Source organism: Anoplopoma fimbria, chromosome 10 (genome assembly GCF_027596085.1).
Source record: "Anoplopoma fimbria isolate UVic2021 breed Golden Eagle Sablefish chromosome 10, Afim_UVic_2022, whole genome shotgun sequence".
Lineage (NCBI taxonomy): Eukaryota > Metazoa > Chordata > Actinopteri > Perciformes > Anoplopomatidae > Anoplopoma > Anoplopoma fimbria.
Genome location: NC_072458.1, coordinates 7,510,253 through 7,527,194, shown reverse-complemented (window position 1 = coordinate 7,527,194; position 16,942 = coordinate 7,510,253). Strand labels below are relative to the sequence as shown.

The following is a 16,942-nucleotide window of genomic DNA, read 5'->3' as shown; positions in this document are numbered from 1 at the left end:
TTATTGGCGACACTTGGTTGTGTAAGTGCAAACGTGTGTGGGTGTGAGAGAGAGAGAGAGAGAGAGAGAGAGAGAGAGAGAGAGAGAGAGAGAGAGAACAGCATTGGGCACACTGGGGACAACAGCTGCTCCAGGGGTCTTTGTCATGTTTTTTTCCCCTGATGACACACACACACACACACACACACACACACACACACACACACACACACACACACACACACACACACACACACACACACACACACACACACACACACACACACACACACACACACACACACACACACACACACACACACACACACACAAGCAGTATTTTATTCTGCTTTTACACCCATACACATGCATTCAGGACTTTCTTTACCAAACTCCACCCTTTGTGTTTTTCAATTGTGTTCTCTTAGCTAAAGTAACCACAAACACACTCACACAAAGATTGTTGTTTGGCTTATGCAACCTCACAGAAAGCCTGAATCAAAGGTTTCATTTACGAAAAGATGTTAAGACCTTCAGTGACGGTTAGGGTGAGCGGCGACATGGAGGTTAAAAGAAAAGTGGTGGTGTGTTTAGTGATCTTGGACGTCATTTAGTGTTGAAATTAGGGGCCATAACTCCTTCAGGCAGCTCTGTGCATAAATTCAAACCCTCCCTCTCCACATCTGCTCTCAACTCTGATCTGACCCACACTCACTTCCACTACAGCTCATTAGAAATCCTCAAGAGACTGCGCTTAAATATGTGTTCTTGAGGACCTCGGCTATCTCTTGGTTGCCTCAAACACGTCCACCAGATGTCTTTTTCTACAGTATAAATCTTTGCCTCATTTCATCCCTCTTTAACCCTCGTCTCTCTGCATCACCTCATGTCTCTGATTTGCTTTCCATCGCTGGTCGTCTCCCTGGAGGACGGACGGACAGATGCGCAGCTTTATCCTCCCCAAACACACACATAAAAACACATGTTTTCTCCAAGGAGGCCAGTTTAACAGAGCCTATGAAAAGACAACAGCTGTACAGTACAAATAGACAAAACGGAAGACAGACATGTCCTTGTTTTTTTTTCTTTAGAACTGCATAGCAACAAAAAGAGCAGTTGAATTCTTTAAATTACTCTATGTGCAGTAAAACAGTAAATCAAAATTTTCATTGTGGATCAGTGTTTTTTTCTTTCGTAAATGGCTAATAAATAGCAAAAGAATAATTATAGCCATTATAATTTACCATTGTTATAAGTCGTGTTAAAAAAATTTGTTTGACCAAACGTCGAAAACCCAAAGATATTTAGTTTACAATCATGAAAAAAAAAAACATTTGAGAAGCTTTGAGAATGAAATGCATTATTGATTAAATAATAAATTATCAAAATACCTGTCAATTACTTTTCTGTTAACCAACTAATTGTTTTTGCACTAAAATGCTGTGTGTACATGTGTGGTGGTATACTATTATCCAAAAACTGAGCGTCCGCATACCCAAAGCAAGCGCTGGGAAAATCCTCTAAACTGGAAACATCCGGCTAATCCAAGTAGATGTTTGAGCTTCTGAGAGAACTAGCAGTTTTTATTTTCTGTTGTCAAAACTTTTGGTTCAAAGGTACATAATAAATATTCACACTGTAACCAGAAGTGTTTTTTTAATTGTTTATTAATTGTTTTGACCTCATAGACAAAACCAGCTTCATATCAATGTCAAAGACATGTCTCAGTAAAACTGCAGTACAAGTACAAGGTGCAAAGAACCTGATATGTAAGTGTTTGGTACCCATAATATGAGAAACATGCATTAAAATGCCCACAGAATTTATACATACACACAAGTTATTATGGGCCAACATTATTATCTGTAAAAGCATTTGGTGCGATCAAGTTTTTGGGGAGATTTTCAGACCTGAGGACAGAGCAGTCATGAGAGGCTCCACACAAGTTCACTGGAGGGTCAACTTCAGACTCTTCATCACACCACAGTTAATTCATAATTTGGCATGAAATTCAAGTTATTTTAAATAACAGAAAGTGTGTTTTTGGTTGATATCAAACCCAATCACAAGCTGTCAAATCACATCCACTGCATCCAGATGTTGTAATAACTATTCCTCTATTTCTTATTTGATGTTATTTTGCTTCTTTTAATTTCATTTAATGATTTGCATTCAACAGCAAAAATAATAAATTGTATGTGTTTCCAAATGTGTTTCAAAAGATGGATCACTGGTTTCATAAGCAACATAGACACTGAGCTAAAATCATTAAAACGTTCTGGAATGAATCTGGGACTTTGTTTGTTTATTTGGCAAATGCATGTAGATTTGACAAGATGGATAGTAGTTGAAGTGCAAAAACTAAAAAGTACCAATTGAATGTTAACTACTATCAACAGAGCATATTCCAAGCTAAGAAAAGTTAATAGTTGCATTACAGACAAATAAAATGATGTATCTTCTATTTTTACTTTACTTTAGACTTTTTTTAGTTATTCATGAATTTTAAGGGCCTAAATCTTAATACAAACCGTTTCTTAAGTAAACTTTTAACATGGGCTCAACAGCATTCATCGTTTTTTTTTTCTTTAATTTTGGTTGGTTTTATCCAAAACTAACATGCTTCAATCATTTTTCATCTAAGGCCTCGGCCAGACTAAGACTGCTGCAGGTGTTGGTGTAGGTGTTTGAGTGTGAATGTGAGAAGAAAAAAAAAAAAAAACACAAGGAGAAAGTGTCTTTAGCACGCCAAGAGCCAGGGGCAGGAATTAAATCCTCATTATGATCTGGCACAGCAACCACTCTCTCCCTGTATGAGTGCGTGTGTGTGTGTGTGTGTGTGTGTGTGTGTGTGTGTGTGTGTGTGTGTGTGTGTGTGTGTGTGTGTGTGTGTGTGTGTGTGTGTGTGTGTGTGTGTGTGTGTGTGTGTGTGTGTGTGTGTGTGTGTGTGTGTGTATAGGTCTACATGGCACTTATAATACAATTGCACAGTAGCATCTTGACTTATGTTTGAATATCACAGACACTGGTCAAAGGGTTTTCCCTGCATATTTAGCAAAACAACAGCAAGCAAAGATTACATGCCAAAACTGCACATTTTTAAATTAATAAAAAAGAAAAATTGTCAATCACCTGTTTCCAAGCATCATAGATGCAACATAACATGCAATCACTTAAAAATTACAGCCAGTAATAAGAATATTCATTCAGTGCAGAATGAGCTTTTTGTGTAATGAGAGTGCCGACCATGCACCAAAAGATGGTAAATGTTCTCCCTTTCAATGTCATTTGTTTATAATCTTAACCTAAGAAGCGAGCTGGAACATGAACCAACATTTAAAGGAATAGTCTGATATTTGGGGAATTATGCTTATTTGCTTTCTTGCCGTAGTCAGTTGAGAAGATTCATACGTACAACCAAACTGTGACTGCGCCCAGCCTGGAAATAATCTGGCAGGTAACCAAGGCTAAAGCTACATCTCGGTTTTAATATGGATCAAACAAACAAGATGTCTTGTGTTAATGAGTAAACTTTAGAGGTGCTGGAAGCAGGACTTTGTTACCTTTGGAGAGGGTCCGTTTCTCCCTGTTTCCATCCTTCATTTATGGTAAGCTAAGCTTAACAGCTCCTGGCTATCTTTTTTTCTACTGTACTTTCATTTAATGAGCGGTATCCATCTTCTCATCTAACACTTGGAAAGACAGCAATTAAGCATTTTTCTTTAACTTCTAATCTGATTCATAATGACTGAGCAGACACAGTATTTCACATGTAAAATAACTGGATCCCCTTTAAAAAATACAAACCATCAGACTGGTGATTACAAACCATACTAACCAGAAGTTTTTTATAGCCCCACATATTAGTTTTAAATACACATTCAGAAAATCCAATAAATCTAATCAATACATGAATAGCCAATCAGATTGTCGCTCTTAAAATAAATTAGACTGTCAACAATATATACATATATATCAAGGCACTTTGAGCCCCACAACAAAAAACAAATATAACTTAGAGAATGCCAAGCGAGTTAAAGAAAGGAAAAACTGACCTGTGATTTACAATTCCTCACAACCAACACACACACTCACTCACTCACTCACTCACTCACTCACTCACTCACTCACTCACTCACTCACTCACTCACTCACTCACTCACTCACTCACTCACTCACTCACTCACTCACTCTCTGAGACACATGTCATGTATTACATGATGTATAGCTTGTTAGACTGAAAAGTGGAACATGCATAGGCTTTTCAAACAACCACCGCAGGTTATTGACTGACCAGATAACTGAACTGGCTAGCAGGCCAGCAGACTACCTGAGATACACGGCATTGATTGATTTATTGATCCTCTAATAAAATTTCAAAATCGCAGCTATTGGCATTTTCTGAAAAATTGTCTGAAACTAACTACTTGATGGGGTGGTTGACTGGTTTGTTACTACTCAGCTCTGCAATCCTTCTCAGATCAACCTAAGGCCCTACATGTGACATTTTGGTGGCTTTCTCTCTTAATACTGTAATTTGTACACAACAAAGCACATACCAGTTGAAATTATGAACTGCACAGCGACTAAAATCAACAGGGTACATGCCACGCATCTACATCTGATGACAGAGAGTGTTGTGACTCAGGTGAAGTTGTGTTTGCAGATGCAACTCAGCAGCATGCTAGCAAAAAGCTGATAAATATTTCAGAATATAAGTCGACACAGAGGATGCATTGCTGTTTGGAGAGACCCCCTGTGCTCTGTACACATGTATGTACCCCAGTTAGAAACCGCCTGTATTATTAATATTCACTTTTCAGGCACTAAAACTCAGGGATTAAATTTGGTTCAGCAATATCTACAGGGTGTGTGAAATAATAACATGATTTCTTCAATCACACTGTAGCTGTGAAATGCTGAAGAGAAATATGATGTAGAAGAAGAACTGAGTCCAAGTACTGTAGTTCTGTTGATGGCTGTTCAGGGTGGATGTTGGCGCAAACCTGCTAAATATTTTAAGAATGTAAAAGTACTGGTGTATTCTGCATATTCATTCAGCAGTTGTAGGCCACAACATCTAGGAACTGCCACAGAAAATATAGAAAATAACGTATTTCATTGCCTCCTGCATCTGATGCCTCAATGCATCTGCAAAAGCCCCACTGCGTGCATTGAGTGCTAACTGTGTGTAATGTTCACATTTTGGGCAGCAGAAAACTCTACTGTTAATGTAACTCGCTGACACCTGCAGTAAAGCAATTAATACAAGTGGCTCACAGGCAAATATCTCTCCCGCCATCTTTCCCATTTCTCTCCCGCTCTCCTTCTTCACTCATAACTGGAAGCTTTCAGCAGAAAACACTGCTCTTTAATAATTTGTATTCGTGTGTCATCGCGCTGGCTACGGGCACTTTTAGCTCTCAGATACGGCTGCAGATCCAACAAGCGCACTAAAACACCATCAACAGAAGTACGGTGAAACAAGCATGACAGTCTCAAAACGACTTATCAGCAGAATAATCAGCAAACGCACAGAGACACGTGTAAAATGTTACACCAATGGTATGGTGAGAGCAACAGCCTGAAACAGCGTGTGTCTCACATGCATGGATGGATAATTATACAAGGGGCCCCTGGGCAAAAACATGTTAAAGCCCGCCACACCTCCAACATAGGAGGAGATGCCCCACACAGAGAAACACAAAACGACTGCAAACCACGGGTTCACGTCTCTCTTTGGTATTTTGCAAGTCTGAAGTGGTTTTTGGTCTCTTTGTGGTTGTATGATGATTTAAAAAAGAAATGTTAGCAGTAACTCCACACAGAAGCTCTAGCCCAGGGGCCCAAAAGGTCAGAGGGTCATTCAGTTACCCATCCTTGCTTACATGTGGTATGAGTTTTGGGATACTAGCTCACACACATGCAAACACACATGCATCCACTCACACACATGCATACACATCCCGAGGCTGGCTCGTGGCTTACATATGTTCATAATGGTTGTGTAGCAACAGCCTGTTTGGCTCCAAGATGACTGACCTATTCCTGCTTTTCTGCAGGGTCTCCTCTCAGCAGGGGAGAAGCCCTTCAAGTCTTCGACGTCTATGTCTGTCTGTGTAAGTTTGTTTATTGTTCAGGAGCAGATGTGTGTCTGCTGTCACCATGTGTAAGTGTGTGTGTCTAACACTCTAAATCCCCACCGCCACATCAGAACAGTTGCAGTAACACCTCGGGTCCCCAGTCCATAGCCGTCTGAGCCACGGCGAACACGGCCGCCCCGAGCGTAGCCGACAGCCCCCACACCGCCATCTTCACCATCCTGTTCCCCTTCCCCCACAGCTGGACTCGGTCTCGGGGCAAAGCTGCTTCCTGACCTGAGTGGTGAGGGGCTACGAGCACAGAACAAGGAGGAGGGGTCAGACTGTGAGGAGCGGACACAAGGAGAGGTCACGAGGAGTCATAATACTGGAGGCTGAACCAAAGGGAGGATCAAGCTGCATTTTGTTACTGGGATTTAAAAAACAAAAAAAGGGGGATAAAGGGATGTCGAAACAGAAGGAGTTGAGACAAGGAGGAGGCAAAAGTATTAAACAACCAGTTCTGCTCCATGATCTCTTCTCAGCAGTACTCTCACTTTAATTAACTAGAGGCCCAAAATAGTTATGAACTCCACTTAAAGTTTGGCTTCCCCCATCAGCCAACATTCATCACTTGTTTAACATTTAGACAGCAGGTTGTCTCTAACTGACTCCCATTCCTTGTCTTCCACTGTGAAATCAGGAGGTGCTCTTTCTGTCCGTTATGCACTTCATGTTGGAGGCTGCTAATTGAATTTTTATGAAACTGCAGGGAATAATGTGCATCAATTTCAATATTGCATCGTTTTGCCCGAGGGGAATGTTAAAGCATATTTTTGATTGCCTGTACGTCACAGACAATATCTCAGACGCCACTGATCAGATTTTCACAAAACCAATGGTAATAAAGCATCTATTTGTTCCGTCCTGGCATATCTTAAGTTGCACTTGATTGGTCTGATGGGGGTGCTACATCATTTGTTTACTTGTTATTGATTGGCCCAAAGGGGGGCAGCATTTGTGGGGGATGACATATTTATTGCCTTGTTCTGAAGAGTTGTGTTCCCCCAAAATTAGGAGCTGTAGATCCATCAAACAATTTTTTATATTTGCGTCGAAATGTTTGTTCTTACAATTTCAAAGTCGATAATCTTTTTTTCCCCAAAACTTCAAAGAGCATCGAACTACATTTCCCTTTTACTTCACTCATCTGCACGTGGGTCTGTACTGTCTGTATGTATGCAGTCCTTCTTCAGTCAGTAATAAGATTACAGTTACTATTTTTACCGTGTCTGGAGTTGCTGGAGCCCTGGGCCTTGGTGAGGCGTTGGAGAACAGAGTCAGGCCTCTGGTGGAGGGTGGAGGACTGAAACGCCTGGAAGGTGCTAATGGACAGACTGGGGAAAGAAAACGGAGGAAGAGAAGGATGGGAAGAGGAACGGAGAGTTAGGAGGTGATGGAGAGCACAGTCAGGTCTAAGGTTAGCATGGACAGCTGGAATGAAATGATGAGTTGAAGGATCAACTGATGGATAAAGACAGGTGAGGGGAATTTGAGAGATCTGCCAGCTCAGTATCTCTTGTATATAGGAAGCTATGGGAGTAATGCATTATGGGACATCTTTTAGTCAAGGCCTTGTGTCAGTGATGCCACTTCCTCTCCTGAACAATGACTGTTAGTTACACCGAAGGACCAAGAGAGCGAGACTGATTGAAGAACTATGGATACACTGGGAGAATGTTCACACACACACACACACACACACACACACACACACACACACACACACACACACACACACACACACACACACACACACACACACACACACACACACACACACACACACACACACACACACACACACACACACACACACACAACCCCAAATTATTTCTATAAAACATTAAACTTATATATTCGTGTTACATGTTTTGATGAAATTATTGAGAACATAAAGTGAAGCACTACTGTTTTGTAGACTAATCATTTGATTCATTAATCATAATAGGATTTACTGTATCGAATCATTTTGCTGAATGGTTTGCTGCATGCCATCTAACCATAAAATCCCTGGTTGGATTCCAAGCCTTTGTTGCAAACCATACGCCCCCTCTCTCTCTCTCTCCGTTTCCAGTCTGCCTCTACACATTTAGTCCAATAAAAGGCAAAACATTTAAAAACATATGTAATCTTAAATACATAATCATTCACTGATTAAAGTATGGTGAATATAATCATTATTTGCAGCCCTAGATGCACAACAGTTTGAGTATGTTTTGCCTTCTTGCTTAGGCCACATGCAACAAGTATATTTGATTTATAAAGCACAGAGGGCTTAACACCTTCTATCCTAAGACAAACTATTTGACCTTGCATGACACCTCATTCAGCTATCATTCATCTAATGTGGATGTATAGTAGTAATATAATTATTATTATTAGCCATTTTTTGTTTCAGTTCTTGTCCCCTAACCTCTTGCGAGACTGCAGCGCTGCCCGCTTGGCCAGTAGAGACGGAGGGTATTGGTCGAACAGGTCCTGGGCTTGGTCAATCAGAAGTTCGTATGGGAGGTCCTGGGGGATGCGTGAGAGGAGGTGGTGGACCATGGCCATGTCACACTCTGTCTTCTTCACCTGCTTCTCTCTGTGCAACACAATCTGAGGAGGAGAGGAGGGGTTAAACCACACCAAAGCTGTGATTAGATTCTACATACAGTTCACTGGGTATCTTCAGTGATACTAGTGAGGCAGAATGAGCAATCAGCAGTGGAAAAGGCAGATAAAGAGTTAACCCCCCATGCTGAGCGCTGTTCTCAGCCTTGGAGGAAACATGAACTACATTCTGCTTTGTTGTTTCACACACTTCAAACAGAACTCTCCCTCTGCCCAGCCCCCACACACACACACACACACACACACACACACACACACACACACACACACACACACACACACACACACACACACACACACACACACACACACACACACACACACACACACACACACACACACACACAGAAATACAAAAACATCCTCAACTACCAACAAGCAAAATGTGCACAACTGCACACACTAATCAACATGCACAAAACTGTTTCTGTTTAAAAAGGCCTATTCACACTCAAATAAAACCACTAAAAACAAGATCCACAAAATAAAATTCTTTACACAAACACACCTGCACATAAACATCCAGCAGTAAACATTTCTGCCAAAACAAGGGGGAAAAAGTCCCAAGTATAAAAATGTTTTTCCTCTGTAATCTGTTTCTCCTCCTCAGTCAAACATCAGTCAGCTCTCCTTGTCGTTCTGTTTCCTGATGAAGTCCTCGTCCTTCTCCCTCTCTTTCCTCTTTTATCTCTCCCGCTATACCTCCTCTTTCACTCTCTCATCTGTTCATTAGGTGGTATCTAATTAACTAGTCTAGTGACTTCACAGTACTCTGCGTCACTGTATGCACGAGTATATGAGTGTGTGTGTGTGTGTGTGTGTGTGTGTGTGTGTGTGTGTGTGTGTGTGTGTGTGTGTGTGTGTGTGTGTGTGTGTGTGTGTGTCAGCATGTATTCACATGTGAGCACCCTGGATTACTGACAAAACAGAGGCGCTGCCTTTTAGTTCATTTCCTGTTGGCTGCTATGACGTCTTACCGTAGCGGCGAGGTAGATGGGCATCAGCGGGTGCGAGGCCAGGAAGAAGTCGTAGAGTCTCATGGTGTGTTTGAAGTCTGACAGCACGTGGCCGTACCATGTGATGAGCCAGGACAGTGCGAAGATGGTTCCCACCTCCGACCTGTAAGAAATGCCAAAACATATAAAGGGATGTAAACATAGACAGACAGAGGAACAAACAGACCAGACTTTAAATGTCACAATTTTTGATCTAACCAGAAAATCTTAACTGAGATTCACAATCTCCTTCACAAGAGTGTCTTGGCCAAGATAAGCAGCAGTGAGTTACAAACTAACTAAGAAAAAAAATATTTTTTACAAGAACAGTATTTAAAAGGAAATGCAGTTATTAAATAAAAAAAATACAGTTTAGGAATAATGTGAAAACATATGAGCAGATTACACGTTTTTCCTTTCTTATAGTCAGCTAGTGGTTTCATCACATCACAATCTATCACAGTGCAAATCTCTCCGAGTTGACTTTCATACTCTAATAGAAATTAATGGAAACCAATGGCCTCATGGAAGGCAGGAAATTACTTTGAAAACTAATGGTACACCTGGTGGTGTGAAGTACTGTACAGTACAAGCAGTTCTTAGTCAGTGGGGTAAAATAAAAAAATAAAAAGAACTGGTATTATCCGGCTAATCTTAGCCAATAAAAAGTTCTACAGGTTCTCACGAGACAAAGAATACAGAAATAATGATCTTAAACCATTTAAGCTTGTCTTAATAAGGTTTTAGCCTCTAAGGTGAACCTAAGATAACCTGAATGACAGCACAGGGGTTATTTTCTCAGACTTGACAAAGCACCTGCAGAGGACATCATACAACATGAGCAGCACTTTCTTTGATTTGTAAACTAAATTGCAATAGTCTGACTTATCCAAGAGTCATGAATCATTCGTTTGGAAGATTTTCTTGTGACCACAGCCATTTCTAAAGATGTGGTCTCATGAATTTTAAAGAAAAATACATTTAATTTACCTTCACATACTGTTTATAACCCTCCTACACGCTTCCCCTGTCTTTCTTTGTTGTTTGCAGACATACATAGACAGTTATTTCTGACAGAGTCTCAAGTAAATTGGATACTCTTAGAGGTTGTTGATAAATATTAGATAGGAACATTCAGGGAGGAAGAAGAACAAGTAAAAGGGGAAGAGAGTGACAAGTGAAAAGGAGTGGGTGGAGTGATGGACAGGGGGAGGGGTAGAGAGAGGGAGCAAAGGGCAGAGACCAAGGGGGCATAAGAGAGATCAAAAGGAGTCGAAAGGAGAGAAAAGGGAAAGAAGAAAGGAGGAAAAGATAAGAAGCCAGGTAACGGGAAGAGGAAGTGCTCACAAACAAAAGAGCGTTCCAAACTTTGAAGTCGGGTGTTGTTTATCCTTCTGCTTTTTCTGCGAGTGAAACGTCTTGTTTTTTGTGCTTTTTCTGTTTGTGTGAGCTTGTATTGGAGTAGAGATGGGTAATTTGCACAGCATCAATTATGAACGGGCAACAAGACAGCAAAGGCACTACAGACACACACAGGCGAGCACACTATCCAAATACCTTGAGGACAATTTATTCACTCAGAAACATCCCAAATCCCAGTCCTCACTACACACACACACACACACACACCAAGATTCACTAACAGTTACCAGTTGTACCATACAATTATTTCTTGTTGTTGCTTCAATAAACTGCAAAAAGATCATGAATCACTTTTCTGGATGATTACATTTCACAAATAAAGGTAAATGTGGTGCACACCTTAGTGGGGCAGAAAAGACTCTGAAACAGCTGTTGGACCATCTGACACAGTAACTCCCCAATGAGACCAACTACTGAAGCATTTTCAATTGAGCTTCAAAATCATAAACAAAACACTGGAATATTTGTCTCTGTGAAGCTCACAGGTGAAAATTATCACTTTAGTGCCCTCTAGTGGATTTTATTTACATTACGTCAAAAGCGACTTTAAATAAATAATACTTTGAAATGTAGTCAGTTACTGAACACAAATTACATGGCAATTTTTTGTAATTAGCAACAAAACCATTGTAAAACAAAAAAATGTGATATAATCTGAATGCCTACAATTACTTTTGTATTACTTCAAAGTCCAAAATTGAAAATATTGCACTTTATATAAAAAAAGTGGACGCAAAGTTTGATCTCAAAGCATTTTGAATGCAAATAAAATGCATTTCGCATTTTCAGCTATTACAGTTGGTCAAATCAAATTACCTTTATAATAACCTAAGGGTACTGTGTGTATTGTACAACATGTAAAATGCTGTTTGTTTTGTGTACTTTTTTGTTGCCGGTGTTTTTTGATCAAAGGCCACAAACAGGGGACTTTGCTCTTGTAACGCAAGAGGAGCACTTACTCAAAATGCTCTTTTTCATTTTTAATGTAAAAAAATGTAATAAAAGCTCCATTATCCATAACTCAACAGTTAGACAAGAACACATTTTAGTTAAATCAACAATAACAAACCTGTCACCCTGAGCGGACTAACTTATTATATACGAACATATTCTTTATTTACAATTGGTCAAATCAAATTACGTTTTGACACAAAAACATGCAGGCATAAATATAATCAAAAATGTAATCAAGTAATCCTTGACAATGTAGGCTAACTATAAACTGGGCTGTTTTATAGCTACTTATTTTTTGTAATCTGATTACGTGCGTGTGAATGTTTACCTGATCATGAAGTCATGTAGTTCGGTATCAACTTGTTCCAATATAGGCATCAAGTAGTTTAAAATGTGTTTGGTGCTGTCCATGGTCGGATCCATGAAATCCCTACAGACAGAGAAAATAGTCAGTAAAAAAAATAAAAAAATAAGTGTGTTTAACTTCACTGAAATGCCTAGATAAATGGTTCATAAGAGAAAAAAAATAAAAATAACCTGAGATGGTGGTTGGACAGAGTGTCCAGCATGGCAATGGCCATCCGCTCCCCGACTACCAGCAGCAGAGTGACGGCCACATCATGGTAGCCTTGGTAGTAATGGAGCTGAGGGGTGCGTTTCAAAACCTCCAGTATGATGTCAATCAGCTGCTCCTGAAGCACAGCTCTCTCTGTGGCTGGCATACCTGAATTAGAGGAAAATGTAATCTTAATGGAAAAAAATTAAACCTAGAAAATGCTTGTGATTGTCGCTGTTCTAAATAGGTTGACAGAAGTTCTGGCCCGGGTGCTTATAACCAGGGTTTTACACAAAACCAAACACTGCCCAGTTGTGGTATGAAAAGGAACACATCAATCCTTTGCACACTATTTGCATAATACATCTAGTTTAACTTCCCAAAATAACATAATTCTTACTTTTCTTGCACCTTTTACTGGCAAAATGACATACAATTCAGCATGTGTGGAGAAGCTTACTGTAGTATACAGACAGAGATCAACAAAACTGAGGCTCTAATGTTGTAAATCCAGCTTTCCCTCATTCCCTGCTGCTTTTTTCAATTAATGTTTTTCTGAAAATTGTTTGCTTCTTCTTGACAGAAAAGATTATGAAGTCAAAACCACATTTAAGTGAGATGGATCTGACAGCTTCTCAGATGAATAAGAATCTGACCCTGTTGCAGATTTTACTCAGTTCATTAATCATTAAGCCTTTCCAGATATCTGCATATTGCTGTTAGAACAGAAGTACAGGTAGATAAATGTCACGGTGAGCTATGCTGTCATCTTTAGAAATAACAAAGGCACACACCAACACACACACATACACACACAGAACACAGACCTTTAGGGAACCGCTTCATGGACCTCCTGACATCCAGGACTACTTGGTTGTAGTCCTTGTGGTTCTCCCTCACATCTCGACCTACACCATACGCAATGTAATTATTATTGTATTGTTGTCAGCATTAGTACTAGTAACAGTATTTTGTAGTATTGTGAAGCATCCATCAACCCATTAAATATTAGCATCAATCACTAACCAGGTTTATGTGGTAGATCGTACACATTGATGTTCAGTAGTTTGGGCCAGACTTTCCTCCTGAGTTCATCAGTGAGCAGTCCTCCCTTACTGGCTGCAGCTGTCCTCAGGGTCTCAATGTCCACTGGATCACTGCGAATGCACAAGTCAGAATAGGACATGGGTCAGTGGGATGCACTACTTTAGAGCCAAACAGCAAAATATTCACATTAACAAGTCTTAAAAAAATATTCTTAAAACAGGTGATGGTTTTGAGTTAATGGCTCTTAATAATATCAACTTTACAAACGAACTTACTTCAGGAATTAAATGTAAATCTCTTTATTGTAGTGCATTAGTATGTATATATATATATATATATATATATATATACATACATACATACATACATACATACATACATACATACATACATACATACATACATACATACATACATACATACATACATGCACACACACACACTTAACCACAGTAATAATAAGTAATAATACACTAAGTTACTTGTTGAAATTGATGCATATGCAGCGCAAAGCCAGTATAAAACTTGGCTGGTATTCTAACGACAGAATTTGGATGACAGCATGATGTAGGATGTGTGTCCACATATCAAAAATGAATGGACAAAAGAAAAGTGTTGATTTGTTTTTGTGCAATTAAAAGTGAATTCACAAAAATCAGCCTCAGTCCTGCATGTGCTTTCATGTGCCATTTCCCTGTCAAGTCCCACATGCCTCCTGACACTAAAGACTTCATGATCCTCATCAAACTATTCCACTGGGCACATGTGAGTAATCTTCATGTGTGAAATTAGCTTAGCAGGGAGTGCGATGAAGGTCACTGTCTAGGGATAAATGCATACCATCTAATTGTGGAACAGTGAGCAGCAGAGGGAGGCTCAATCCCACTTGGGAAAACACATCCTGTGGCCCTTTGCTCTTGTGCTAATAGAGGCATTTTGTATAATGAACCTCTCATAACTTTCTAGATTTCTAGAAATACAGGCATGTCGAGGCACATTTTAAAAGAAAGCTGCCATCGGGTGAGAACCTTGTATCTACTGGGCAAAACTTAACACCCAGTGTCTTGAGTTCCTTCACTGTTCAGGTGTTTAAAAGACAAATTCTGTTATATTTCATCATTAGAACGCACTCTCAGACATTCTTCATCAAAAAATCAAAGGGTCTAATTAGTACCAAGTTAGCAAATTTGATGAGGAATACTTAAAAAAAAAAAAACATAACAGCATCCCAGAGGGTGTTTTGACAGAAAATGTGATAAATTAAAATTAATTAATCCTGGATGACAGGACAGCAGGAAGAGAAGGAAACCTTAACAAGCAAACTGTAGTACTGATTATCATAGTAACCTGATCAAAGCCTGATGGATCTCAGCCAGCTTCTGTTTCCTCCCACAATCTGGTTCTGTAAAAGAAAGACAGAGGAATGGATGAAGAGAGAAAGGAAACACAGGAATGACAGAGAGACAGTGCGGAGATAATGTAAAGGGCAAACAGCGAAAAAGATGGACGGGGACACATAGAGAGGAAAAGAAAGGTAAAGGGGAAAAGGATGAGAGATAGAAAGATGTGGAGAGAGAGAATGATAAAAGGAGAAGAAAGACATCAGGAAGGAGAGAGATTGGGCATGGCGTTAGACACACGTATACAAAAACAGCTTGTAGGGTTGGGATAAAATAATCAACACACAATTAATAGATGTGTTGCAACAGATTAACAGTAAAATGTACCTGTTTTAATTCAAGTATGACTTTTAAAAGGATATTTTTTTCTGCTTAACATTATTGGAAGACAGGTAAAACTTGAGGCGCTTCCTACCTATTGAATGATTATTTTGACTAACACCCTGACTAATCTTTCATGAAAACAATGCCATTATGATGCCTGATCACAATGATGAGTCATAAAGATGACCATAGTTGTGAAAGTGCTAAGCAGTGAGTTTAGATCAAATTCAAAATAAGGTATAAGTGTTTTTGAATGACTTGGAGGGTAAAACCAAAAACCCAGTGTTGAGTTCTTTTGTGCGTTTGTCTATTTCAAACCTTTTGTTACAGTGAATACTGACATAATCATGTCCATCTTCTTCTGTCTGGCAAACAGCTGCAACTTTCTAAATGGTCCAAGTCGGCTGACAGGCTGCCACGCAGGCACCACTGGCAGATAAGTGGCCTAGCTAATGTTTACTTTGACACAAATGTATCTAAAGGACAATCGGCGGTTAGATATGTTAGGACAACAATGGCCCACTCGTGATTCGTATATTGTAGTTTGTGTCAGCTGGCTGCAGTAATAGTATTAACTTCACTGGCTTTTCAGGTCAAGTTTCAGGTTTCTGTCTGTCGGCTACACGTACAGTAGATGGATATAGTCAACGTTATATATGCAGCCTCGTTGTAATGTTAGAACTAGCTTTGTGTGACTCAGTATTTATATAAGTGTGCGTTTATTAAACAAGTTACCTCGCTATTTGTTGGCTGGCTTACCTTTCGTGACAGATCCATTCCCATTCACCCCAACTCCTGCGTTTTGTTTCTTCCTCTTAAGCCTTTTCATCCCTTTAAACGCGGATTACCCAATGACGAAGTTTGTGTTGTGCCATAGGCAAGTCAACAAATACACACTATGTCTCCAAACAGGTGAAAACAGGGACGATCTTTGGCTGAACGTGAAGGGTTCTCTCAACAGCTGTCCCTAAAAGACTCAACCCAACTTGCGATCATCCTGCTACGCTCTGATTGGGCAGAAACGACACGTGACACAGTGCACGAATGCGATTGGCTCCCCCTTCACTGCGCACCGCAAGGTGACTTGATTGTAGTTTTGTAGTCCTGATATTTGAGCCATAGTGTGCTGTGATAGTCATCGCTCGATTGAAATGTGCTTAGTGACACTTGCTCTGAATATGTTCACCTTTTCCACAAGGCGACAGTAAAGCTCCACGTAGCAACTGTTAGAGAAACTGGAATTTTAGTATGGACAATAAATAATACTATGTTATTATGATAACATGGACAATAGTGCATATATTGTGTGCTCTACTTTTTATTTTTCTCTCTCTCTTTAAGTGTGAAAAAATACAAAAAAATTTAACCAGAATAAATAAAATATAGTAACACTTTTGAGCACATGCAGAATTCCTAGTTTCCTGGATATTAGGTCATTTAAGGACATATAGAAGCGGTACAGCTGCCCCACCCTGCCCTGAGTGTTTCCTCTCATAGCGCTTGGTTGCA

At 39.8% G+C, this 16,942-nt stretch overlaps 1 protein-coding gene across 1 annotated transcript; it reads right to left on the bottom strand.

The window, feature by feature from the left end:
- Positions 1–1,648: 1,648 nt before the first annotated feature.
- On the bottom strand, positions 1,649–16,401 carry zgc:63863 (uncharacterized protein LOC393372 homolog). The gene is made up of 10 exons (XM_054606474.1): positions 16,193–16,401; positions 15,057–15,111; positions 13,689–13,819; positions 13,490–13,570; positions 12,644–12,830; positions 12,435–12,536; positions 9,713–9,854; positions 8,536–8,720; positions 7,347–7,456; positions 1,649–6,371 (listed from the first exon to the last, which is right to left on the bottom strand). The coding sequence occupies exons 1-10, from the start codon at positions 16,260–16,262 to the stop codon at positions 6,190–6,192; spliced, it is 1,245 nt and encodes a 414-aa protein (XP_054462449.1). The 5' UTR covers positions 16,263–16,401; the 3' UTR covers positions 1,649–6,189.
- Between the last annotated feature and the right edge of the window lie 541 nt (positions 16,402–16,942).

Coding starts and splice junctions, on each gene's coding strand:
- zgc:63863 (XM_054606474.1), bottom strand. CDS start 16,262: ATGAAAAGGCTTAAGAGGAAGAAACAAAACGCAGGAGTTGGGGTGAAT. Junction 12,537..12,643: donor CTGTCCAACCACCATCTCAG/GTTATTTTTATT, acceptor CTCTGTCTGTAG/GGATTTCATGGATCCGACCA. Junction 6,372..7,346: donor CTCCAGCAACTCCAGACACG/GTAAAAATAGTA, acceptor CTGTGCTCGTAG/CCCCTCACCACTCAGGTCAG.